Source organism: Nilaparvata lugens, chromosome 6 (assembly GCF_014356525.2).
Source record: "Nilaparvata lugens isolate BPH chromosome 6, ASM1435652v1, whole genome shotgun sequence".
NCBI classification, from domain to species: Eukaryota; Metazoa; Arthropoda; class Insecta; order Hemiptera; family Delphacidae; genus Nilaparvata; species Nilaparvata lugens.
This window is the reverse complement of record NC_052509.1, coordinates 38,411,114-38,438,056: the sequence shown is the minus strand read 5'-3', so window position 1 is coordinate 38,438,056 and position 26,943 is coordinate 38,411,114. Positions and strand designations below refer to the sequence as shown.

The window sequence follows — 26,943 nt, the reverse complement described above, 5'->3', positions numbered from 1 at the left end:
TAGCATAGTATTGGTAGAGATAGGCTTGCTAGACATTCTACGCATGATAATCTGGTAGGCAACAAATAGACTACATACCAGGGTCATAAATAAAACTGATAACTAACCTAACACAACTTATGCAGGGCAAAGATGTACATGAGCAAGCCGTGATCAAATGGAGCATATCCATGCAATGCTACTCATAACCTACATTGCATTACTGCCATTTGTCATTCGCAGGCAATTCTGTATCATAGTATAAACAGTAAATGGTATAGATACATAAAAGAGGGAACGGTGAGAGGCTACTGATGTAACTGTGCTACTGGCAAGAACGGCACTATTTTATCTATATTATTTTATGTTAAAAAAGTTTTTAAAATTTCAACATTTTATCCATTTTTACTTGATAGCAGTTTCAAAAGCATTTTAGTCTATTTGTAGCCTACTTTTTTGAATCAAGTGTGTCTATGTCATTTGATTTTCAGTGTTGTTAGTAGTAGGTAATTTTTTCAATGTTTATTATTCAGGCCTATTTGTTTTTATCCTAAATTCTACTAGCCTACTTAGATAAGTCAATTTCAACCAGTCATGGTTGTAATACTCACATAAACGTCTGATTAGTAACTGAAAGCCAGAGAAGTGACATACCTGAAAAGAAATAAAAATAATTAATTGATGTTATAGTGATACAAAAATTCATCAAACATAACTCAATGCAATGAAACTTTTTGTGTTTCAACGTTATGAAATGGATTGTGACATCAAATGAGTATTATTAAATAATTATCAATTGATTTTATGTTATAAACAGTACAATTTGCGGGAGTTATTAAAAATAATAGAACAGGAAAGAAATTTCACAAATTATATATCCACCACACATATCATACAAAATACTGTAGATGTGTAGAAGATTACTAGGAGAAAATGACGATAATAGTTTAAAAAATACAAAATCAAAATACAGTAATGGAAACAAATTTTTACATGAATAAACAGTTGAAAATAAAGTGATTTTTGTGAAATTTATGAAAAAAAAACAATTTTGGTCATAAGTTACAGTTAGAAACGTAATTTATAATGTTCTTACATTTCAGTTCAAAGACAATGCAGTTTTTCTGATAATGCTGTATGATTGTTGATAAAAGCATACAGCAGCACAATTATGTGATGGTCAGCGAAATCAACACTTGTAAATATACAGACGACAATAATGTTGCAGGTGAAATGTTGCCTGTGCCAACACAGGGCAGGCAACTTCTTCAAACAATGTACAAAAATGGTAACACATTGCTTACGGTAGTTGATATTGTCCATTTTTGACCTTCAATCATTGCAAATAAAAAATATTGTGATATATTGAAACTCATTTCTCCATCGTAAATTAATATACATTTCACAGAAAAATTTCATCATCCTGAACTCGGAACATTTTCGCAAATGCTATTTCATAACTATTTCAATAAGTGTTCAAGAAATTTAATACGGACGATGAAATGTCAAACTAAACGTTCGAGTTTGAAATACAGTACCTCAATTCAAATAAGAAAATTGTTAACTTCCCTACATTTACGTATCTAATGAGAATCATGAATAGAGCCAAAGCAATCATTCTCCTACACTTTTAATGTTTATTAATCAATCAATAATTTATGTTCTTCAATATTTTCAGTAAAATGAGTGGAGATTTTGCGGAATTAATTATATATATACGGTTTCTTAATATTCCAAGTTTATAAGGATATTTCCCTATTGTGGTGAGTTCAAGCAAAGAGAATAAAATTGTTTAGATTTTATTCTACTACGATTCATTGGCAGACAAATTCCTTTCGAAATCAATCACTATTCTGGTTTCTATGATAAATTAAGTAATCAATACTATTTATTCCTGTCAATAATATTACTATAATGCGAATCTATTGTTAGTAACTAAATAAGAGTCGATCAGTCAAAAATTGGAAAATATGAATCAATCTATTCCAAAAGACAGTAAATGGTGCTACGCATGAAAGCATGCAATATTAATACTGACGTCCATCAAATCAAAATATAAGTATTTAAATCCACTTAAAAAAATCGGTTTTATGTTATTGAAGAACTATAACACTTGATAAATTTTGATCAGCTTGTATTCAGTTCAGAGAAGTTTGTGAAGGTTTAATATGTATCATAGAGATTTTACTCAAGATATATCCTCTTTCTGAAATATGTAACCTATAATCTACTAACCTCTAATCTCTCTGTTCAACTCGAAATATTATGTATGCAGATGATTATCAAAATCTGATAAGGATCTCATATCTAAATAGTTGTTCACTGTATATTTTCATCTGTAACCCATACTTTCGCGAACTATTGAATTAATCTATAATATCATCAAGGAAAGAATTGGCTGAGACATGCACTGGATAAGAAATACAAGAATGACGGATAATCACTTATGAACTAATACATTGATTAACTTGCAATTTCACTTAAAAATTCTGAATTTACCGACTATGGACATAGGCTCATTTTCATTGTTATTAACCAATTAATTCGAATTTAATAGATTAAAACGAATATGTGACTCAAACTTCACTTAAATATAAAAGAGCAACCAAACAGAATATTCAACAAGTGATTCCATAGCTTCTAATTTAACGGTCATTCGTAAGCATCTGGTATACATCGCTTCAAAGATTGTAAACTGCATCCCGAACGAGCTCATCGGTGTGCCTATTAAGTTTGTTCCAATAAATGTTAAAAACTGGATACTTCACAACTATTACTTCCATCTTGATATTTTATGATTTCAAAATTTTTTCAGCTTTTAAAACTATTCATTATTGTCAGGATTAATTCACAATTGATAGCATTATTTATTTTAAATATACTTACCATTGTTTGAATAAAAAGATTCCATTTTAAATTATTAGATTGAGATTTAGAAACAGTTAAGTCTCTACTCCTACTGGCGAAGAAGTGTTTCACTTATGCCAGTAGTTCTTCACCTCCAAAAAAAATTTGATTACTGTCGTAGTAATAATTGGTAGCACGTGAATGAAAGATTGCGGGTTAGAGACCAATCAAACTCTTTTTTTTCTAGACATTTTCAACTCTGATGAGTATTATCCACGTAATCTTGACAAAATAATAAATAATTATTCTATTTTTAAATGATTCCTGGACATAAGGAGATGGATTTCACAACACAAAATTTTCCCCAGTGCAGAGCACGGGTTGCCTGCTAGTTATTTGATAAACGTATAAAATTAAAAACGCCGTACCGGTTTTCTCCTAGTGGGCCTGTGCTCCAACAGATTCTCCATGGAGCGTCGTTTGACGTTCTCCTTGTTGGCGACATGGTTACTGCCACTGCCACTATGGTGATGGGTGATCTTGCGCTGTCTGGCAACTGGCTCATGTCTGTGGTATTCCAGTAGCATTGCTTCGTCCTCTTCCCTAACATTATCCAGAGACCTCGAACGGGGGTGTTGCTGAGCACTGGGGGCATGCAGACAGGCACAGGGTAAGAGTTGGCGGCGTGGTGGCAGTGCGAGGGGTGGTGGTGGCGGGACAGGGGGCGGCAGAGCGTCACGGTACATACAGAAGTATTCGCGCCAATCAGGGGGTGGAGGCGGCACCTGTGGAGGCGGTCTGTAGAGAGGCGGCCAAGGTCGACCACGGAGCATGCTTCACAAACTTGATAGGCCCTACTTCTCAAAACACTAACAAATCTAGATGCTAGACGTATGTTATTGGTTGCAAATATTAAGAAAATCTAAGCGCAATTGTTCATAATCCATGGAGTACCCGACACAGAACTCACTAAAACTACCTACAATAATTGAAAATCATCTGAACACAACAAATTGTGACATTTATTTATAATAACAGATTATTCAAAAAGTCGAAAACTAACTGCGTTAGTTACAACATTTATCCGGGAATGTGTCTATAATAATATTAATAGATATTATCGATAAGTTGTAATCAGAACAGACGCGCAAAAAGCGAAGAACACAGCACTAAACTCGAGCGAACAGCATTGGCCAAGCGTTCAACGACTACTGCAGACTGCAGACTGGAGAGTGGAGAGCGTCCAAACTCTCATCGGCCCACTTCTTGCTACTCACTCCTCTTCCTCATCCATCCTTCTACTCCTCCTCCTCCTCTCCTCCTCCTCCTCCTCCTACCCAGCTGTAAGCCATCAACTCTTCATCCTCATCAATATGGTCTTGTTCTTTTTATCCCCATGTTCATTATGAACAGGAGCATCTTCTTCCTAGTCTTCCCGTCCTGCGATGTGTACAGTGTCGCGTCTTCAACTGATAAAAATGCATTTGAATATGTATAGTCATCATCAGAAGGAATTATTTATTTTGTATTTACATGGAATAATTCTGATTTTTTTCTAATTTAAGAAGTAAAACACTGGCTGCTCTTATGGAAAGCGTAAGCATTGAGCATCTTACAGCATAGCATAAGCATGAGCGTAAGCATCTTACATTTAGAAATGTTAAAAAAGTAACAGTACAAAATAAATGGTTGAATCAAGTGACTATTTTAAATAGAAATGATGGCCGCCCCCCCTTGACCAGGGAATTATTTTATGGGGCCGTTTAAACACATTTGCTAGTGTAATTTATACCTAAATCTTTTGAAAAACTCGCATTGTAAAACTACAGACTATGTGATATGAACAGCTTAATTATTATCAACTACAAAATATTTTTATACCATTCATAATATATATGTTGTAATTACAATTTGTAGATTTGTAGCAAAAACCGCACAGGTCTTTTATTTTTATTTATTTATTTATTTACAATGCAAATAACACTAATGCAATAACATTGAAAGATAAAATAATAAGGTAGTCCTTGTGCTATTTTTCTTCCAAATTTATAAATGACAAAGTCCAAGATAAGGTTAAAATTTTACGTGTACAATTTTTATTAAATTTGGGTCAAAATAAACATTAAAACTATAAATTTTGAATTTAGATGGCTTAAATTGATAAATTAAGTTAAGTAGGTACGTGTTATTGTGCTGATGGAGGCAACGGAATGGAAGCGGCCGGCAACTGGGCAGTGGGGTGGCAGTGGTGGTTGTCGTCATGTCGCCACTGTCTAAAATTGTATTAAATGCCAAACTAATTAATAAAATATTAGACACCATACAAAACGGCAAAACTACTCAACCTGCGTCTGCGACGCCGGTGTTGAAAGGCCTTAAATAACAGTGAATTTTAGTGCTCAAAATGCTTGAAACGTGAGTTTTAATAAAAAAATAATTCCCCTCACGTAGGGGGTACGTAGGGTGGGAGTAGCCCCCTGGAACCCCCCTGCTGTTGGACTACCGTCCCCCCTTACAACTATTGTAAGTCCGCCCCTGCATGGTATAGGTCGTTTATGTTCCAAATTTCACAGCTAGCACAAACTGATAGTCCAAGTAGTTCTTTTTCGTGAAACTATGTGACGCTGGTAGTCTCTCATCCTAAACCGTTCTTACACTCTCACCCTGGCAAAATAGTAACAGTAAAGGCTTGAGAACAGAAAAATCAGCTTGAAATTTGGTATATAAACGACCTACACCAAGGGATATCTTTTCTATATGCTTATATCTAGAAAAATGAGAGAAATGATAGATTGATTTGAATAACATTACCATTAAAAAAGTTCGTTGAATTTTACGCATTTAGTAAAGAATTTTTATTGGAATAGTTTTAAAATATTTTCATCAATTGATAAATTATTTTCGTTTATCTAATTCAATTGTTACATGATTGCGAGCAAATGCAGTTAGTCGCAAGGTCACCATAAATTGACCACTGAATAAAGAATAGCATTTGTGTGGTGGAGTGGGCGATGGGCGATCCGTGCAAAAGATCAAGTCAATAAATTGCCTCCAAAGTTATTCGGTAGGAGCGGCAAGCGGCAGCCACCTCGTTATCATTATCCTTACTTTTATTCGATTCTCGGACTTCTTGGCATCTAGATTTCAAAATGACACCAAGAAAAACGCAAATAAAATGTTAATTTTCGAATTAACTTAGTATAACTGAGGTAGTAAAGCTATAATATCGTTAAGTTGCTACCGTTTCTCATTTGATTTGAATTAAAATTTATAACTAAATTGTACTTGGGTGAACCTACTTTTTTACACAGTCGTTTTCAGGTGTTGACATTGATGGAGAGGAGAGATTTTAGAGTAACGAGGAGACATTCAGAATCAAATTGAAAAGCATGTTGATCAGGATGATTTTTCAATCAACAACTGAGTGAGTAAACATCCTATTTAGAACTAGCAAAGCAAGTGAATAATTGAACTCAACAGACAGGAATGCAACTTCGATGTAGATGAAAAACAGAACAAAATTAAAATGAAATTACAAACACCAATATCCTTCCGTCAATACGATTGAGAATTGAACTTATTTACTTTGCAGGAATTACTTTGAACGACAAAAATATTATTGAATCGAGAATATTATAAATAGAAAGAAGAATATAACATATTCAGCACTACTGTGATCAAATTTGATCTGATTTACGAGTGTATTGATAAGTTTACATTATTTACGAGTATATTGATAAGTTACTGTGAAATACACATTTAATTATTATTGTACTGTTTAGTGTGTACATGTAATAATTTGATTTGCACTAATAGCTACAGTAATCTGGTGCTATAGAAGGCATCTGAAAGAGAATGTGATTATCTATCATTCAGTTTACGACCCTGAGGAAAGTAAAAAAGTGTGCCAATATGGTAACAGTTGAGTTATTAAAAAAGCCTTTACTACCCACGTGGTGGAGGAATTAGATACAAGCTTTGAAAATTCAGTGAAATTCCAGATTTCAATTTTCCCGCAAAGTTATACTCGTATTGAAAATCATAAATCATAATTTTTAGTGCCTGTCCGTCACTTTGAAAGTTGAAAATTTCAAATCTGACATAAAATACTACTCATAAAACAAGAAAATAAATCTTATTTCTGTATTCAGAGTCGCCAAAAGCGTAAACTAACTCAAACTCCAGAGAATAACGTTCTTTCCTTATAATAAAATCGATCAAAGAAACAGCTCAAACACGCGTTTTAGATATGAATTGATTAAAAGGAAGAAGAACGGTAAAAATGAGTGGAATGTGGGGGTAGCAAGAATGCTATGAAGAGTAATGCTATTGTTCTCTCGTAAAGAATGAAAAGAAAGTACAATGAACGATAGAAAGAAAATAGGGAGTATATGGATGAAAATCAAATGATGTAAGAATGAAGTAGAATAAGTGAAATAGGAGTAGAAAATTGAAATAATTTCCAAGAGGAAACCCAGTAGTGAGAGTTAATTACAAATAATAAAAAAACAGCAAAAACCGAACAGAGGTTAAAAAAAGGATAAACGGTAAAATGAATAAGAAACAGCAGAGACATGATTTAAGTGAAGATTACAGATAAAAGTAATGACAAGCACAAGTAAATGGCTTTGCTACAAAAAACACACGAAAATGATGAACGAAGATACGAAGAACTAAAAGAATGGGGAAGGAAGTGAGTCGGGAGTGGATGAGGAGGATAATGAGAACAGGAGGAGAAACAGGAGAAGGAGAAGGAGGAATAGAAGAAGAATGGAATGATGAAGAAATTAAAATAATCAAATGATGTCGCATGCATACCGAAGTTGTAGAAGTGGTACAGCAATAATAGAAATAGGTGATACAAAGATACAAAATCGGATAAACAAACAGGAGAAAGAAAATAATAATAAAAATGGAAAAAGAAGTTGAGAAGATTAGAAAAGACGAAAAGGTTAGAGAAAAAGAAAAAGAGATTACGAACGAAGGAGTGGAACAACAATGAACCCTAAAAGGAAACAATAGTGAAAAAAATTCTAAAGATGAAACGAGATGATGAAGAGATAGATAAACCAAGTAGAAAGAACCGGATAGGAAGGAGAAGATGCAGGAACAGCTTCCTAAAGACGAAGTTGAGGAGGAAAAGGAAGACGGAAAATGTCAGACAAACGTCAAGATGTCTATTATTTACAGCGCTAATAAATAATATCCAGGTAGCGTGAGAAAAGTGCTCTAGGCTCTGGATATGGACAGCTCTTAACACTTGTAGGCTACTGTTGCTATATTTCCATCATTTTCTAGACGTTTCTTCCTATAAGTCCAGGCAACGAATGCTCCAATAAAGGTATAGAGGGAAAAGTTTGGAACACAATTTTCAACTCCACAGCTCTTTTAAAGATAGTTAGAGGATTAACATATCAAAGGTCCTCACCTCTACCCCCTGTGCTAAAGGGGTGAGGGTGGTTTGAAAGTACCATTTTTTTCATTTTTCGCACATATCTCGGAAACTATGCATCTTATGAACATTTATATCTTCTGCAAAATTGAAGCTTACACAATTACCAACAAGTTTTGTCCTTTACATTTTTTCCATATCTCTCATAGTTTCTGAGATATACGCCCTTGAAGGTGAGACATTTTTTGAAAAAACACTTCTGTCTTCAAGTTTTTCATCTTTTCGGCCTCATAATTTTTAAACGATTGAAAAAAATCCGTGCTGATTATGAGCTGATAGATCTTTGAGCTGAATTATCTTCAATTTGATGTATATTCTCACTATTTTACGCATTTCCCTACGACTATTGCAGCAATTTTAGTGTAGAGAGTGAAATTTTCTGTTCAGCAACAATAGATCAGTTGACAATGAAATTTGAAGGGAATGTTTGGAACACAATTTTCGACTTTGCAGCTTTGTTGATACTAGTTTGAAGGTGAGCATATCAAAAATCCCAATCCTTACATCATGTGCTGAAGGGATGAGGGTGGTTTGAAAGTTGCATTTTCCACTTATTACTTACATGCTTATATCTTGGAAACAATGGGTTATATTGACATAATCAACTACATAAAAATGAAGCTTAATTAATGTCCTACAAGTTTTGTCTGATAGAGGTTTTCGATAAATCCTATACTTTTCGAGATATTTATGTTCTAAAGTGATGCATTTTCGAAAAACCAGTTTTTCTTCCATTTTTTCGCTCTTTCAAGACATAACTTTTCAACAATTGATGGGACAAGAATGTGCTGAATACGAGATTGTAGAGCATTTAATTAGCAATTATCATGTATAATTTGACTATTTCACGCATTCCCATACGACTGCTCCACCAGTTTCAGTTTTGAGTGTCTTTGTTTGGTAGGAAGTTTAGAAACAACCCCTGTGTTTAGTCCGGCAGACGTTCCAATAGGTGCTCAATATGAATGTTCGTACCGAAGCGCACTGCCAATTTATGATGACAGAATAGCGTAATATTCGGAAAAATTCACTTGTTGCAAATGATTTGACACTCAAATCAATTGTTGAAAAGTTATAAGTTATACCGTTCCCTCTATAATCTTTCGTTGACTGGACTATATTCTTATATCTATTTATAGCACATCATACTATGATATACTATCAGTATAGTAAGTACAGAAGCTCATAAGCACGAAGATGATCGAACTCGAGTTGCAAGGATATGATCCAAGCTGGAGTAGATGAGAACGCAAGTTATTCTTGACACAAGGGTATTTAAAATGATCACATCACGCCACAACTGGAAAAATCTGGTTTTCGTGATCAATTAAATCATGAGGATGCTGCTTTTCATATTCAGTATTTCTACAACACTACTAGAGGTTGAAGTTTTCTTTCATTCATCGGCTCGAACAGATCAACAAATGCTGTAAACCCCTGTTTGTTATTTAGGTAACCTTGCAAATTAGAAAATTTGCAAAAATAGGGTACATTGAAGGGTTGATTAGTAAAAGCAGTATGATTCAGTGTTATGTCTTGTCCCTCAAACAGGAAAAATTCTTTCAACCTCAAATATTTGTTCTTCAAGTAAGTATTTTCTGTTCTTCAAATAATTAAAAACAGAGATCACTTAAATATCAAAATTCAATAACAAAAACCTGAATTTTCTATTTGAGATATGATATGTTTTGTTATAATGCTCTTCACATTGTATTCTATGGAGAGCGGCTTTAAACAAAGCTCTAGTTACTTCCATAAAAGACAATAAAACATGTCGTGTTTCAAATTGAGTACTGATGGATATAAAATAAATCCTAGAAAAATCCAGTAATTATTCATAGGCAGTAAATCTAAGAATATCCTCTCTAACTTGGTAGAACTGCTTGGAATTTATCACATTAGAAACTAAAAAGCTGCAATAAACAGGTCGCCGGTGACTTTCAAAATATTATGAAATGCGCATTCGGCACTGCGCCACTGCCACAAATTGAGTGATTACAGGAACACAGGATGCGATGGAGAACTTTTAGTGGACATTCACCGTTTACGTCAATGAATAAAGTGGGAAAAAATCGGACCTGAGGCCTCGATAAATAAGTACTTGGTTCAACTTTCTCGCTGACAAACTCACAATCTATGAGAAGACAAAAATGATAATACTGTAGAACAAGGACATTCTAATGGTCTGGTGGTCTGGAGGCTGTGGCTGTGGCTGTAGAATGGTGAAAGGTTCGGCTAATGATACTTGGCGGATGTTATTATTCTTATTGAAAGTGCCACAGCGGATACTATAGAGACCTGCCTACCAACGCAGCAACTGCTAGACCTACTGATATCAGGTACCTTGTGGCCATTATCACAAATAATATTGTACATATCACTTTCAGCAGCCTATATCACACTCATGAAATTGAGTTATTTAAATCCTTCTTCTACGAGTGAGTCATCAAAAAGAGTATAATAAACCTATTACATTCACTACGAATTTGTTTATTTAGCAACCTTATTCAAAAGAAAAATCTACACAGGTGGTCCTTAAATATTCAGAAAACATAATGCGCATGGGATACTCTAAATGAACCATGACAATTATTTAAAATTCCAATTTAATCTATGTTCACTATTATTGATACTGCTTCAAGCAATATCAATTGCTTAAGCATGTCGTGTGTAAAAACTAAAAAAAAAATAAAAAAGGGTACTTAGATTTTTATTTCTTGATGCTCGACAACTGTCGATCAATGTTTACTTTCTATTTCGATTTGAGCTTGGCAACTTAAAGAAAAGGGACTGAGAGAAAAAGAAGAATAATAAAACGGAAGCCAAGTTATTGTCTGTCAACCTGGTACAATGCAAAACTATGCTATTCAAAAAACTTATCAATTTTTATTTGTTTTAATAAACAATATGGAATTCTCCATTGACTTTCATCATTTCATCAATCAACGTCAAAACCAATATCACTCGGAATACCTAAATTCATGAGGGCTTGAATTGCATGTTCCAAAATGAGTTCAAGCTACAAAAACTTTAGCCGACGAACTTTCAACCTTCAACAAGCTACTTATATTAATGATTGTTACAAGTGACTGTGAATGTTATGAGTTGCGTTGTGTCAGATTGACAGTCAATAACTTGGCTTCCGTGTTGTTATTCTTCTTTTTCTCCCAGTTCCTCTTCTGGTGGTTGCCAATTGCTCAAATCGAAATAGAAAGTAAACAAACAAGGATGACACCGGTCAGATGATGACCTCTGCAGTCTGCTGACATTCTGACACTATAGGCCTACTGGTAGGGAACTGACATGCAAGTGATGGGTGACAGGAAATGAATTTAGTGTATGGGCTACCATAGGGGACGTTTACAAAATGTCATTTTTGGATGATTGATACCTTAATCCAAATACCGGCAGAACTATAGCTAGAGTTTCAAAAGTGAACATTCCTTGAAAACTGAAATATCCCAACATATAATACCTGGATATGATTTTTGGGACACATTTATGATAATAAATTGAATGATTAAGAAAACATATTTAATGATTACAATACCAAATTGTATCTGTTTAATTTACTCTTGTTCATTGATAATGAGCATTGTGTTTAACTCATCACTTCTTTTACTGATTGGAAACATATTTTGAACTTCCAATGGGTTTGGTATAACATTTTCGAAGGGAAATTGATTATACTTGAATATAGACCAAAAAATTCAATTTAAATAACACTAATAACGCTTAAAATATCATTTTTCTTCCCTCCTGCTCCTCGCGGACCACTTCCAGAGCTTTCGCGGACCGTTTTTGTGTAGAAAAAGAAAAAGGAATCTATAATAATAAGTTAATCGAAATTATTAGCACAATAAATGAGTTTATTCTTGAAAAACAAATTATAAAAAGGATATATCATGCTGATGTACAGTAACAACAAAAAAGTTACAAATACTCTTTGTATGTAAGTCTACATTGACGAACGGTATTATTTAATTTAATTACATTTATTGTTTAGATTATTAACAAATAAATATTAAATAGAAGCGATCTTGCTAGATTTATTCCTCTTTGCATGAACAACCAATCAGTGGATGAAGAAAGGGATACCAAAATTAGAATTGTTGAGATGCAATACAGAATGTCGAAATCTATATTGTTATAACTCTATTTATTATTGTAATTCACCTACACTGTTGGAATAGAATTATATTTATTTTTAATGTATTTATTTGTGCTGTAAGTCAGGGAATTGAATGTAAACAAAGGAACTATTTTTCATAAAAATATGACGTGTGCACTACGTCACTCAGCTACAACCAATAGCAAATTAGAAAAAGAGAGATTCAAAGAATTGTAAGCTCAATTCGTGGAAGAAGACTTCTTCTCTAGCACTGACCTTGCCCTAGTCACACGTTCCTAGTAAACTTGCATTTTGTTGAAAAATTTTACGTAAATTGTTTTTTAATTATTTGTTTGATAATTTAATGTTAATTGTAAAGTTCCTTTTGTCTGTAAAATTAATCATTAAAGTAAAATACCCGATTGAATCTATATGAATCGCCGAATAATATACCAGCAACACGTTCTACTTGGAGGCCAGAAAATCCAGCACATGGCAGAAGAATAATTATTTGCGAACCAAGGAAAAAGGAAAACAGAGTCGCGTGAGTTATTCTTTTAGTAAATAAATTGGGGCCCCATCTACAATTCATAAGCGATATAAATTCTCAAGAAAATTAATGGTCATGACCAGATTGCAATCAGGGAAAATTCAACGTTAATCTACATTATAATAATCTTCATTAAATTGAATTACTTTATAATCTGTTTACCGATCAAGCTATTCCAAAGCAGAACTCACAACCCTGTAATTATCATTTCATTATATTATTTTCTTTTGATTTATAAATAATTATTAAACTATATATTGTACATGTCTGGTATTGTTGAACCAGAATACATTATACTGATCACCACTATTCCAGTTCGTTTCCTTTCTAAAACCTTAATATCGTCTTTGACACATTACCATTGGTATTTTGGTAGACCTCATATGGTCAGTGAAACAAGTCAGGAAATTAATAATTAAGTGGAAGGTTGTAGATGGTTGCTAATGTATCAGTTGATCACTGCAAAATTAATCAATATAATTTTGCTTACATTGGCTCTTACATTGGTCGCTGTCGGTAGCCTAGCTCATAATTTCCGGACTAAAGTGTATGTGGCATTTTGCAGGATTTAAGTCAATGTAACCCAACACTGATGGGATTAGATTCTGTACTCGAACCTCTTTTCAGAAATTATATTTATTTAATAAAGTGCTCATTATTAATTCTGATAGCGGTGAGAGACACAATCATACATGGATTTGTGATCTATATCATAGTTCAGTTTGCATTGGCTCTTTATCAGAACAACAAACAGGTAATAGTTTTAAGATTGCTTTATTTAATCTCATTACAATTATTGATATATTCCAATCCCAAATCTGGGATAACCTACAAATTTCTCGGTTCATATAAGAGATCAAGGTGTGTTTATCAGTATACCGCCGTTGATTCTGACCAAATAAATAAATTCTCAGTTCTAATATCACACGGATGGGACATATATTCATCTACCCATAAAAGTGAGAACCTTCATACGTTTATCCAATTTTTGTGTTGTCCATGCTCTCCCTGGAGCAGGCTGTCACACATGCCGACACAACGTGGGGCATTAAACGCTGAGAAACAGTACTCATGGTTCATGATTATAATTTTGATTTTTTGTTTAATGACTCCAAGTTTATAATTATCCATTTTTTGTGTGGTTCATGGTTCATGCCCTCCTTGGAGCAGACTTTCACAACAATTATAATCGATTTCCCTTCGAAAATGTTATACCAAACCCATTGGAAGTTCAAAATATGTTTCCAATCGGTAAGAGAAGTGATAAATTCCAAATTTCCAATGTAATAAGATAGGACTATAGAGTTTGTTTGGAATCTTAATGGCGGATTTGTACCACGTGACAGTCAATGGCCATGCAGTGGTAATATAGTTACTGTAATATAATCTTATGCATATATAAAAAAACTATTTATTTTTTCAATTATTTTATAGAATTCATTATTGTTATAAAATTATTCATTGATATTCCGAAAATATTAATCTGGAAAAATTAAATATATCTTAGTGAAAACAATTCACTTTCTATTTATGACAAAGATTTCGGTAGCAGGAACCGTTTGGAACAAATGACACCTGACTCAATTTACAGTAGGCAGCGACTATTATCACAGGAAGGAGCCATCTATAGCATAAAGCACTTTCACCATAACAATACAAAAGATAGAAGGCTTACAGAAGACTGAGTTTAAAAGGATGAATAGAGGGTGCTGGAGCACGAGGTGCAGCTTGCACCTGCATTACAATGAGATGTGAGATATGGATTAGTTAGAGAGAGGGTGAGACAGGGTCAGGAAGAAATAGATTTGAAGAATGGAATGAGAGGAGATATACAATGAAAACTAACTTTAATTTTGTAAAAAAGATTGAAGTTTAAAAGTAGATTAATATGAGTGGAATTGAAAGCAAATCTAGTGGTCAAAAATGCAAATACAGATCTAAAGATAGAAGAGAGAGGATAGAAGAGAACCAATGCTTTCGAGCAATCTAACAACAGAATATCATCTACTAACTAATCACGAAGCTGATAAGTTATTAAAATTTCAAATCTACTAAATTAATCAATATTTATAATTTATATGTTCCAATAGAATATAGAGGATAATGTGAATAATGATTTTAAAGAGTTTAGATCTTTTTGATAAAATAACGTTTGCAAATATCAAGCTTTAATCTGAAGACATAGAATCTATTCCATTTCAATTTCAATTCAATTCAAAGAGCATTCTATGTTCAGCTCATGTAATATCTAGATGATATATATATTCTAATTCAATCATACCAAAGGATCAAAAGACCTAAGAACCAAAATACAGAATAAAAAAAATAGGATGAAAGTAGATTCACATGAATTGATATCCAAACAATAAGAAAAATGATTTCCTGAAGATCCAATCACCAGTTATTGTGTAACATGTATCATCAAAATGACACACGTGATACACCAATGACAAATACGTTTCCCAATCAGATAGCATATTGTGGATGTGGCGGAAAAAATCAAAGATTAGTTTAACAGGCTGAGTCTGCAAGCTCTACACTATAATATTATAGCTATAGGCGTAGAGACACCTTCGAAGTCACATACTCTATCTATGCCTAGACAATAGGAGACTAACTCCTACTCCCGGGAGGTACACGACAACTACAACATTGAAGATCAGGATGTCCGTACAATGCTCTATCAATTTCATTCAAAGAACATCACCACACTCTCAATCACATTCTCTCTCATTCTCTCTCTCTCTCTCTCTCTCTCTCTCTCTCTCTCTCTCTCTCTCTCTCCTCTCTCTCTCTCTCTCTCTCTTCTCTCTCTCTCTCTCTATCACTTTTCTCTCCTCTTTCACTCACAATATTTTTCACTCTCTTTTCGCTTACCTCAAAACTCCAACATTCTCCAGCTATCTCTTTTCTCCAAAGTATTCTTCAATATCTTTGATTTATACTCTCTATAAATTTCTTTCACATGTTATTATTACACTATCAATCATCTCCTCTCTCTTCTCTCTCTCTCTCAGTATAATTGTGATACATATATATAATAATAATGGAATAGATAATAATAATATAACAAAATAAATACAGTATAACAATAATTATACATATATTGTAATCTACATAAATAAAGTACTTAATCAATCAATCAATCAATCTTACTCATTTTTTCTCAGTTCTAAAATGATCATCTATCACACTACTATTAATCCTGCCATATCTCCCATTTCCTTGCAGATAATACTTGAAAAAACAGGTGTCATGGTGGGATACCTCATTCCGGAAAGTAAAGAAAAATAATCGTTATAGAAGACGCAAACTAGTTACTAAAATTACCTTAAAAGGAAAGCGATAATTCTGTTTTACTTACGGCACTATCCTGAAGATTATATTGCGATTGAATGTGTACGATAGTTGTGGTTAAACCAGAACAAGTATGCAAGTGAGCTTCTATTATGATGTAAGATCTTTGAAAAGTGGTTTGAAATTAAGAACATGGTAATAAATAAAGATGAATAACTGAGTATTGGAGGAACAGATTTACTTTTCCTTCATTTAATTTTTTATTAATTAATGAATTCATCATTATCGTACTTCCTATTTCAAGTTTTCATGAATGTCATTATGTTATTAGCCTTTAGATGAAGCATGTATATCTTTTGGAGATTACGTACATGTGAAATGAAAAGATGATACTGAGGTATAAGATAGATAAACATATACATCTCGAATATGTACATTATCTTATGATCGGAGTCGACACCCAGAATTGCATGTTCCTTCTTATTCTTGCTGTGGAATCAGTATAACATCAGGAAACTCATGAAGAATATAATAATTTTTTTTTTTTTTATGCATGAACAATTGAAATAAAATATAATGCCAATAGTATCATAGAAAAAACATAGCATAAACCATATTTTCTCTATGATAGTATCAAGTAAAAATATTTTAAAGGATTTAAAACTATTGATTCACGACTAATCGAAAATTGAAAAAATGTAATGACCAAATTACTACGTACAAAGCAGCATGAAGTAAATTTTCACGCACAAAAGTTTTGAGAAGCCTGAGCTTGAAACCATTAGTGTGTGTCATGGTGGTCAAGTAATAACGATCTCAGACAAAGCGATACCATATCTGAATTTTGAATTGAATCACAAATCATATTCAGCTACTCAAATCACATATTCAATAACCGTAGTGAATGAAGAATGACAACATCCAGATATTTTGTCCGTAGGCTATTCTATCCTGCGACAGTATGAAAGTAGGCTTCCATGACTTCTATTCTCTCTGACTGCAACCTACAGCGGAGTTCCATCCCAACTCAGAGAATGAGGCACAAAAATAATCTAAGCTGGAAACAATGATGCAATTGTTCCACTCAATGTGGAACAATAAATCGAATAAAAAAGATCACTAAATTTCGTAACATTCGATTAACGTTGGACAGTAGTTTGAAATTGAATTGAAAAGAAAAAATTGAATCCGTGTCCTTCAACTTGCATCGATGCTAATAGCGTAATTCTATTGAATAATGTTCAAGAAGAAAATGTATTGTGATAAAAAAGCACAATACATCATATTACTGTTATCAAAGTCAAAAATCATTCAACTGCAGAAAAAGATACAGATTGGTATAACGGATTATTTTGTTCCTTAGTATAGTCTTGGAATGTCCTCCAGCAATATTTGAAGGAACGGGATACTTTTCAATTTTCAATAATTTACCTCACATCTATGTTTTTCTGGATATTACAGTAGCTCTTTATTCAGCTTTAGATAAGAACCACCATGACACACTATTCGGTTTCAAGCTCAGGCTATGTAAATAACATAATTTCACATTTTAGGTCTAAATAAATTAAAAATTATAGTTTACTTCATTCTAAAATAGTTTCATTAAAATATTTCATTGAGAAACTAAATAGTGTATTCACTTTCAACATTCAATTCACAATATCTTCCAAGTCTATATCTTCTCTATCAATACCGTATATTCGTTATATTCGGTATATTCGTTCTAAGTAAACTAGCAATTTTAATTTATTTAGACCTAAAAATGTGAAATTATGTTTTGTTGTACAAGTGAGAAAGATTAATAGTGAGAAAGTTAATTAATGATTACTTTGATCTATCATGATCTATTACATGAACATGATAACAGTATTTGAATCGAGTGGTCAGCATGTATCAATTGTTTTTGATAAAATTTGTTCAATTAGAATTGATATCGTGAAATTTTTCTATAATTGAAAAAACACAGTTTTATTTTTGTAACATCCACATTTATTAGACTGCAGTTTCGTGTTGAAACCAACACATCTGTACTGAAAAGAACTTTTTTCAATTTTCCACTCACAACATGTTTCAACAGTAGGTAATGTTGAAAACACTGGGTTGATGTCAAAAATATCACTCATTCATTGTAAAAATTACAAAAATGTTTCACCATCAATGGTGTCATCTTCAGTGACATATTCTTGACAACAACCCAGTGTTTTCACTATGGATATATATAATATATTTTTGTTAATATAATTACAAATCATATGAATATGATGAGGAAAGAACAACTACTAACAGGCATCTCACAGCATCCCACCAGCAACAGTATCTCAAGTAGGTAATGTCATTATCAGTATGTAAATTACTGTTATAAAATGGTCCCTGATTATATCAAACTCGAATTCGAGGGTTTTTTAACGAATAACATGATGTCATGAGAATGGAATTGCAATTGGGTCCCTAAAATGTGTGACCACTAGAGTGGAGTGAAAAATGAAACACACGAGGTTCAAGTTACATAATTGGTGGAATAATATTCAGGAAACCCCTAATCTCATCACAGACGGATGAATGATCAAGTAGTTGTCATCATTTTTTATTCATGACACCCATCTCGACTTCCGCTGCCGATAAACTTTTGAAGTCAGACAAAATTTCAGGAAACAACAACAGAAACTGCTCTGCCTAACATTGTAACCTACGACAACTGACTCTTCGTTCAACTTTCCAAATACAGTATTACGTAAGTTCTCTTTCTCATCTCACCGTCCATCTTTGTCGGGTTTTATCGTAGAAATGTCAACACTTCTCTATCGTCTCAATGTGTTGTAATGCAGTTGCTGTTGCTTTTCAAGCATGGATGATGATTGGACCAGATGAGGTTTCCGGCATTTGCAAAGGTCAACCAAAGATGTTACTTAATATCTGATGCGCTTTTATGTTCCTTCTAAAACTGGAAGTATTTATGAAATTGATAGTATAATTCATCAATAGAGCACCATATTATAAAAATGTGTTTGCATACTAGCTTCCATCCGGTTCCTTAAAACTCGACTGAATTCAACGGTTTAAAATGATATGATTTAGTGGTATTGAGCATTTAGACATTGATTTCTTCACATTCATAAGAATCCTCATTTAAGCAACTTTATCTCAAGATTAAACTAATTTTCAATCTATATTACTGAGTAGTACAATATTATACTTCAATATTGAATTCTATTTCTATTTTAATCAATAGAGATCGTCAACGTTTTAAAGAGGCATAAAGTCACTAATATTTTGAATACTAAATGCTCTCATACAAATATTATTTATATATTTATCATTTATTCAAATAGATAAACAAACAAATGCATCCAAAAAAGCAAATACAATATTGTATTATAATCTATAATTCCATGGGTGATACTATATTCAAGATTACCAATAAATAATTTTACGAGACTTAATATAAATATAAAATTTATAATATGAGATAATGGTCTCATATTATAAATAGGCCTAATTTTATTATAAATATAATGTCAGAAAGGGATTACCCTTATCGGCAACTTATCAGCAAGTTATTTAATATATTAATGTCCATTAATCATGAATCAAAGAGTACAAGACGGATACTAGGGAAATTGTATTAAAAGCAGGAACACTTATTTTGGATATTGGAAAGGTCATTGAACGATTTGCACAGAAGGGTTCCAGAAGACTCCAGTTTGCTCTTAAAAAAATATCAGTATGTTATTTACTTTGTTATTATAATATGAGATGGATGGAAATCAAAAATTGAAGTACTCTTTTTTTAACATTTATATTTTTATTATTGAGGTTAGCCTATTATTGGGCTGGTAGCTACTTTGATTTTGATGTAAATACAAGTTGCCCTGAACAACAAAGTGGTCAATAGCTTTGAAAGTGCTCAATATGAGATAGCTTTGCAAATGCTCATTAGGCTATCTATGTTTTCTAACAGCATAAACGTATTTGTCACATCTGATTACTTAAATCAAGAATAATAAAAGTTATCTTCTATATATATATATATAAAATCGAAATGGCACTCACTGACTGACTGACTGACTCACTCACTCACTCGCAGAACTAAAAATCTACCGTACCAAAAACGTTCAAATTTGGTAGGTATGTTCAGTTGGCCCTTTAGAGGCGCACTAAGAGATCTTTTGGCGATATTTTACCTCTAAGGGTGGTTTTTAAGGGTTTAAAGTTCGTCTTTTAGCATGTATATTCTTCTTATTCCAATATCTTAAAATTATAATTGAAATGTCCATACCATAATTTTGTTAATATAGAACTATAATCTAGAGAGAGTACCTCTTCGAAACAGTTGTTCTGGTAACTAAATTAAAAATGTTGTTAGGTTGGCATTAAGTTGAGTTGACTTTGTTAGGTTGGCACCAAGTTTAAGATTGAAATGCATTTATCCAGGACCTCCTAAATACCAATTTATCCAGTACCTCCTAAATACCTATTTAGGAGGTCGTGATTTATCGCGGAAAAATTGATTGGGTACTGCTACTTCAAACAGAGCTATTCCCGGGAATATTATATTACTAGCCGTCAGGCTCGCTTCGCTCGCCATATCCGTTTAGCCAGACTTCTGGACCCCCGACTGGATCGTCCTAACATATGATAAAAATATGACATAACATTTCAAATTTGGTAGGTGTGTTCAATTGGCCCTTTAGAGGCGCAATAAGAACGGATTTGGAAAAAAATCCAAAGATACGCCCAAAATCTGCGTTTTTAGCGTTTTCTCAGCTTTATCAAGAACAAATAAACAGAAATGTTCAAATTTACTACAGAAGCTCAGCTGGGTGCAATAATGTTCTGTTAGAAGGAATTTGAAACAACGCCAAAGATACGCCCAAAATTAGCGTTTTCTCAGCTTTTCTGCGTTTCCTCACCTTTTTCAATAATTTATGGAAATATATTTTGAAAAAATCAGTACACAGGTTTAGCTGAGGTGGAAGAATTTTGTTCGCCAAAGATACGCCGATATAGTAACAGGTGTTTTTCGAGATCAAATTGATATAATACGTTCAAATTCGGTACAGAGCTTCCGCTGAGGTCTACATGCAGGCGAGCGAAGCGAGCCCGCTGATATCATTTTTGAACAATCCAGTCGGGGGTCCAGAATTCGGTACAGAGGTTCCGGTGAGGTCTACATACAGGCGAGCGAAGCGAGCCCGCTGATCTCATTTTTGGACGTTCCAGTCAGGGGTCCAGGGGGCAGAGCCCCCTGGCTAGACGGATATAGCGAGCGAAGCGAGCCTGACGGCTAGTATTTACTAAATCTAAAAAAATTATTTTAAAAGTTATTAAATACTAAATCTAAAGAATTTTTATCTTGTAAAGGGAAATCATGTAGGTAGAATAGTATGTATTGCAGAACAGTATCATCAATGAATGAGCTACAATCTATCTTTAAAATATCCCAATGAAATGGGATATTTTTTTTTGATAATTTGAATATTTTCACAAAACTGTACAATATCATTGACTGCAAGTTGTAAGTGTTGGCAAAAGTGCTATGTGTCATATTTGTCCTTGTAGAAATGAAAAATTATCCCATGCAGAAAAATTACGAATGTATCCCTCTAGAGGGTTAAAAGGGTCATAGAAGGGCCTGTATAAGTGCCATATGCATCATCTACATTTAGCACCATCATTGCTAATCTGGGTTTACTAGTAGATATGTCGGCTTCTATTATTATAGGCTACATTCCAAGTTTAAACGAACATATCAATATCAGTTCAAACGAAGGTGGTGGTGCCTAAGGGCCTCGGTATTACTTTGGTTATATTATTTGACTGCCTAAAAAGTATTCGTTAGATCATGTCAGAGACCCTGAAATTGATCAGTTGCGACCTGAAAACTCTGACACCAGATATTATTTCATAATTCCATTCCATTGAACATTAATTTATGTTTGGTTTGCTGTGTCAAAGCTTGAATAAGATTACTATTTATTTTCTAATAGACTTGATAAATTAATACACTTTTCAGAAAATCCTAATTAATTTCTATATTCTTATCTAATAGATTTTGGACGATTCCAAAAGCATCAACAGTATCATCCACCTACAAACATTAACAATAAATTTTTTTTAGTCTAGATCTAGAAGAAAACGAACAAGATGCACAATAGAGTAAAAATGATGCAAATATGACTCAGCATACAATCTGAGAGAGTTCTCAACCAGAAGCGATCTTCCTAACAATTATCACGAATTATTTTTAGTGAATCACTGGCTACACGCTCGTTAAATACAGAAGAAACCAACGAAATTATATTTACTATTGCAATCTTAACACAGAGGCTTTCACTTGACTGATCGTAAAAATTTCCCTACAATTTGAACGAACCGAGACATTACGCTTTTTATCGAAGCGTAACTGACCTTCACTTTCCTACTGCTCAATAAACGAAAGTAAAAGTACACTTCACGAAAGAATAGTTTTTCCGAATGATTTTTTCCAATTGTGCAAAATGGGACTATAGCGTGAAAACAGTCATCACAACATAAATTTGTAAAAAATGCTAACAAGCAAACTCTTCAACGAACAGCTCTTAATTTTTCTGTTCTATTATTGGTTTTTCCCGTCAAGTTCATAATAAATTGAACAGTAAAATGTAAACTATGATTACACTTGAACTATTATTAAAGTATTAGAGAATACGAAGCTAACAAATCCTTTCACTTGTATCCGAGTTGAGCAATAAATAAAATAAATTTGAAAAGTTGGGGCACGAAAAATCGGGAACTCTGTAATTGATAGCTTGAAAACTCCCAATTTGACTTTCTGGTGAACTTTATAGTAAGAGCATGGTTTATTATTTGTGGTATAATTTTATATATAATGGTAATTTCTCTATTCAAGTAGAATGCTGAAAGTAGGAAAGTAAGAGTCAAAAACGAATAAGTCAAAGGTATCTTTTATCTTTGATAGAGTTGAATGAATCGAGAAAATGCATAACAAATATAATATTTTTTTCAACGAATCGAACAAAATTATCCAAATTAATGTAGGTCTACTACACTGATACTGTAAATAACAGTTAGCAATCCATTGTGAATGTTGGAAATATAATTATTTCATCTATATAATAAGAAAGAGTAGGGTTGTGTTTGTTCGTGTGTTCGTTTGTGGACATGTCAACTTGTGGATTGCATACTGGAGAAACGGGAATGATTTAGATCTCCAAATTTTGCACATAGATTCTAAAAATATCAATCTCGTGCACCTCGGAGCCCAAATTTCAATTTTCCTTCTAGATTTTTCAGAATTATTGTTCAAATTTCATTAATGGTACATACGATTTCATAAAAAATCAGCAAATCATATGATCGAAATTAAAAAAGGAACATCTGTTCTATTGTTGTTTTTTACCTGATACCCCTTAACCTCAATAATATTGTTTTGATAATTGATAAATATTTTTAATAATAATGATAATATTTTTATTATAAATATGATAATAGTATTGTTTTGATAATTAATAAATATTTTCATTTTCACAAACTCTGTATAATAATATGGTGAATGTGAAACAGCTGCATCAAAGAAATTATCTCAAAAACATCTGTTTGGAAAAAACATATGGCCGGCCAGTTGCACGTAGGCCTGTTAAATGTGGACATTAATGCCCATTTACAAATCAGCGTTAGTTTTACGGATTCATTTCTGTTCCACAAAGATCGGTTAGTTTTTAATCTCGATTGAGTTTTCCGGTTAACTAACCAAGCAAGATTTTAACGGTTTCACAATCCGGCAAAACTGTAGATTAATGGTTGTAATTTAATAATAACAGATGTTATTATTCTGAACCTTAGACCAGTTATAGAATTATTATTCTATATTTTATACTATTATTCTATAACTTATTCTATTATTCTATATTTTATATTATTTTTCTATAACTGGTGCAAGTTCTGAACAAATGGCACAAAAGTGAGGTTATGTTATTGAATTGGTGACTATTCATTACACATGCACCATGAAAATGTTCTGTCTGTCGCCAGTGTCCTGCTATCTGCAGACGAACCAGATCGGAAGCTAACCTCAAAAATTATAATCTAATTTTGAATGCTAATATCATAGTCCAGTCAATATATACATAAAAAAGGGGTGTGCTTGCAATTTATATTGTAGTTCTGATTTTCTGATATATTATTTGGGTACATAAGAGAAGTCCAGAACCATTTTCTTCATGCAAAATTTCCTTGTGCTAGATACAGAGTGGCCCAAAATCCTCGTAATTTCGGCTCATTTTCCAGTTTGCAGCTATTTCTGCCAAATCTCGTAATCGGACAGAAAAATTTGCTCTTGCCTTTTTTCTAGAATATAGAATTCTGAATAAAAATAAATCATTCGGAGCTTTCTATCTCCAATGAGTACTGAGTTATGATTTTTCAAAAATAAGTGAAATTTGAAGAGAAAATAAATTTTTGATGAATTTTAGATTTTGATTAACAATATCTTCCGATTGTTACCATTTAGATGTATAATTCAAAATTTCTCTGAGCGTATTTTTGTGCTCTACAATCTGAGATCAGGTAGAGCGCTCTAATATAGATTTCCAGGTACACCTGACAACAATGCTCCTTGTATTGTGAAAAACACCTAATTTTCAGATTCAACCATCATCACCAACTACATAGTCTTCACACATTGATATTTCGCACAATGACACGAGTTCATAAGATTATGTTCTATGAGAATCACCCGTTAGATGCACTTCATTTCAGTGTTTCCTAGTGGAGAGGCGCGCTTAGGGACACCTCAAGGATAAAACTTTCAAACACTTACTTCAAATTCAAGTCAAATTCGGACGAAAAGTGGAAAATTTATTGTTGAGTGTACTTAAGCCCATATTCCAATACACAAAAAATGGCCAATTTCTATATTCAAAGCTATGTATCTCGGTAACCCCTTATTATAAAAATCATTACTTGATCTTGAAATGTACAATATAATTTCCTCTTTCACCTGCTGTAAACGATTAATGAAAAATATTTTTGTAGAGTGAGATTTGATTGTTGAAAAAAATCCCGAAATTGTAGATATTTTTATCATATCAACGATTTTGGCAGTACTATGATAGGGAAAAGTTATTCAAGATGGATTTTAGACAACTGAGCTCGTAGAGGATGAATTTATCTACATTTGGAATCAATCAAGAGTTTCTATGATGTATCAGACTCGTTTTAGAAATTCTTGATCAACAGTAAAATCACGGAAAAAATGTAAAAACTGAAATCGCCATTTTTGAAATCTTCTGTAACTTTCGAATAGTATTGGAATTGAAAGTATTATTTATTGGAGTGGGTAGAGGAGGACAAATTTCACATCCTGACTCGATTTGGAAATTTTATCAGAAGTATTTCAAAAGACATGCAGCTTTGAATATAGAAATTGGCCATTTTTTGTGTGTAGGATTTGATAAGCTCTATCAACTGTCACAAGTCCTATATCTGTAGAAATTTCAGGAGCTCCGCCCCATCTATGCAAAGTTTGATTTTAGATTCCCAATTATCAGGCTACAAATACAATTTAAACAAAAAATTCGAGTGGAAAAGATTGAGCATGAAAATCTCTACAATTGATGTTCAGTAACATTTTCACCTAAAATTGAAAATAAGCTCGAAATTCCAGAAAATGTGATTATCCAATTGAAAACTGTTGTTAACTGTTGATTCTATTAAATGATTCACTACGAAGAGATAGCAGACCTCGTATGTCTCCACCGTTATTGTCCTGTCACCAGCTGGCTCAGATCTTTGTTTATAAGAGTAGACTTGAGATGTGCGACAACACTAGTGTCAGGTGATCAATTCTCATAACGGCAAGGAAAGTTGTGTGAGTGCGCCACACCAGATTTTTTTAATTGAAAGGTGGGCATATGATACATGATTCCGATGCAGGAAATCTAGAGAAAAAGTATGGTGAAAACCGCACATCGATATCTCAAACCTTTCAAAATTTATTCTCATTCATTTCCTTTATTATATCATAGAACTGGATTAAACATGTATGCACGTGTAGAAAGGTTAGGAAAATTATGTTTGACGCATCATCACATCTGAACTACTGGACTGATTTACTTGAAATGTTGCATATAAATTCTTAATCAACCGAGGATTCTTATAGTCCTATTTTCAATTCTTCTAGATTTCATTACGTCAAGATTTTAGTTTGTCAAGTTTTAAAATAGACCCTTGCGTAGCACGTGTTACCTGCTAGTGATTAATAAACCTAAATTTATTATTGCAAGTTAATTTTTTATGCATAGGAACACTCTTAGAAAATTAATAAGAGATGCGTCTTTTCAATTACCGGTACTGAAATTGTTGAACATTCTCAAAATTTTAAATTTTGAAATATATAGTGGGAAAATAATATTCATCTCCACCTTTAGCACAGGGGTGCTAAGATGCCCACATAATTTTTTCGCTTGTGCGTGGGTAATCGAATGTGCCTTGTTGAATTCATGAGATGATCAAACGTCCATGCAATCGGTGGGATTCGAACCCACGAACCAGGCGGTACTATAGTGAGGTCCACGTTATAATGACAGTATTTGATCAACTTTGGTATTGCTATCCTTATCTATCAACCGACAAAGTCGGTGGTACTATCCTTTTCGAGGTCCACAACGATTACAATAATGTTTTTGACAGTGTAGAAATATAATTAAT

General features: G+C 33.1%; 1 protein-coding gene across 7 annotated transcripts in view; it reads right to left on the bottom strand.

Annotated features, from left to right (window-relative positions):
• LOC111043535 (WD repeat-containing protein 47) overlaps window positions 1-26,943 on the bottom strand; it is a 248,489-nt gene that overhangs the window by 58,387 nt on the left and 163,159 nt on the right. Inside the window, exon 1 of one of the 7 annotated variants that reach the window (XM_039430734.1) lies at window positions 3,255-4,041. The exons of 5 other annotated variants lie outside the window; for them this stretch is intronic. In XM_039430734.1, the coding sequence (XP_039286668.1) occupies window positions 3,255-3,659 (405 nt within the window). In that variant the 5' untranslated portion in view covers window positions 3,660-4,041. Of the gene's footprint in view, window positions 1-3,254; window positions 4,042-26,943 lie in introns of those variants that run through there. One more of the 7 variants, XM_039430735.1, reaches the window with a different exon arrangement.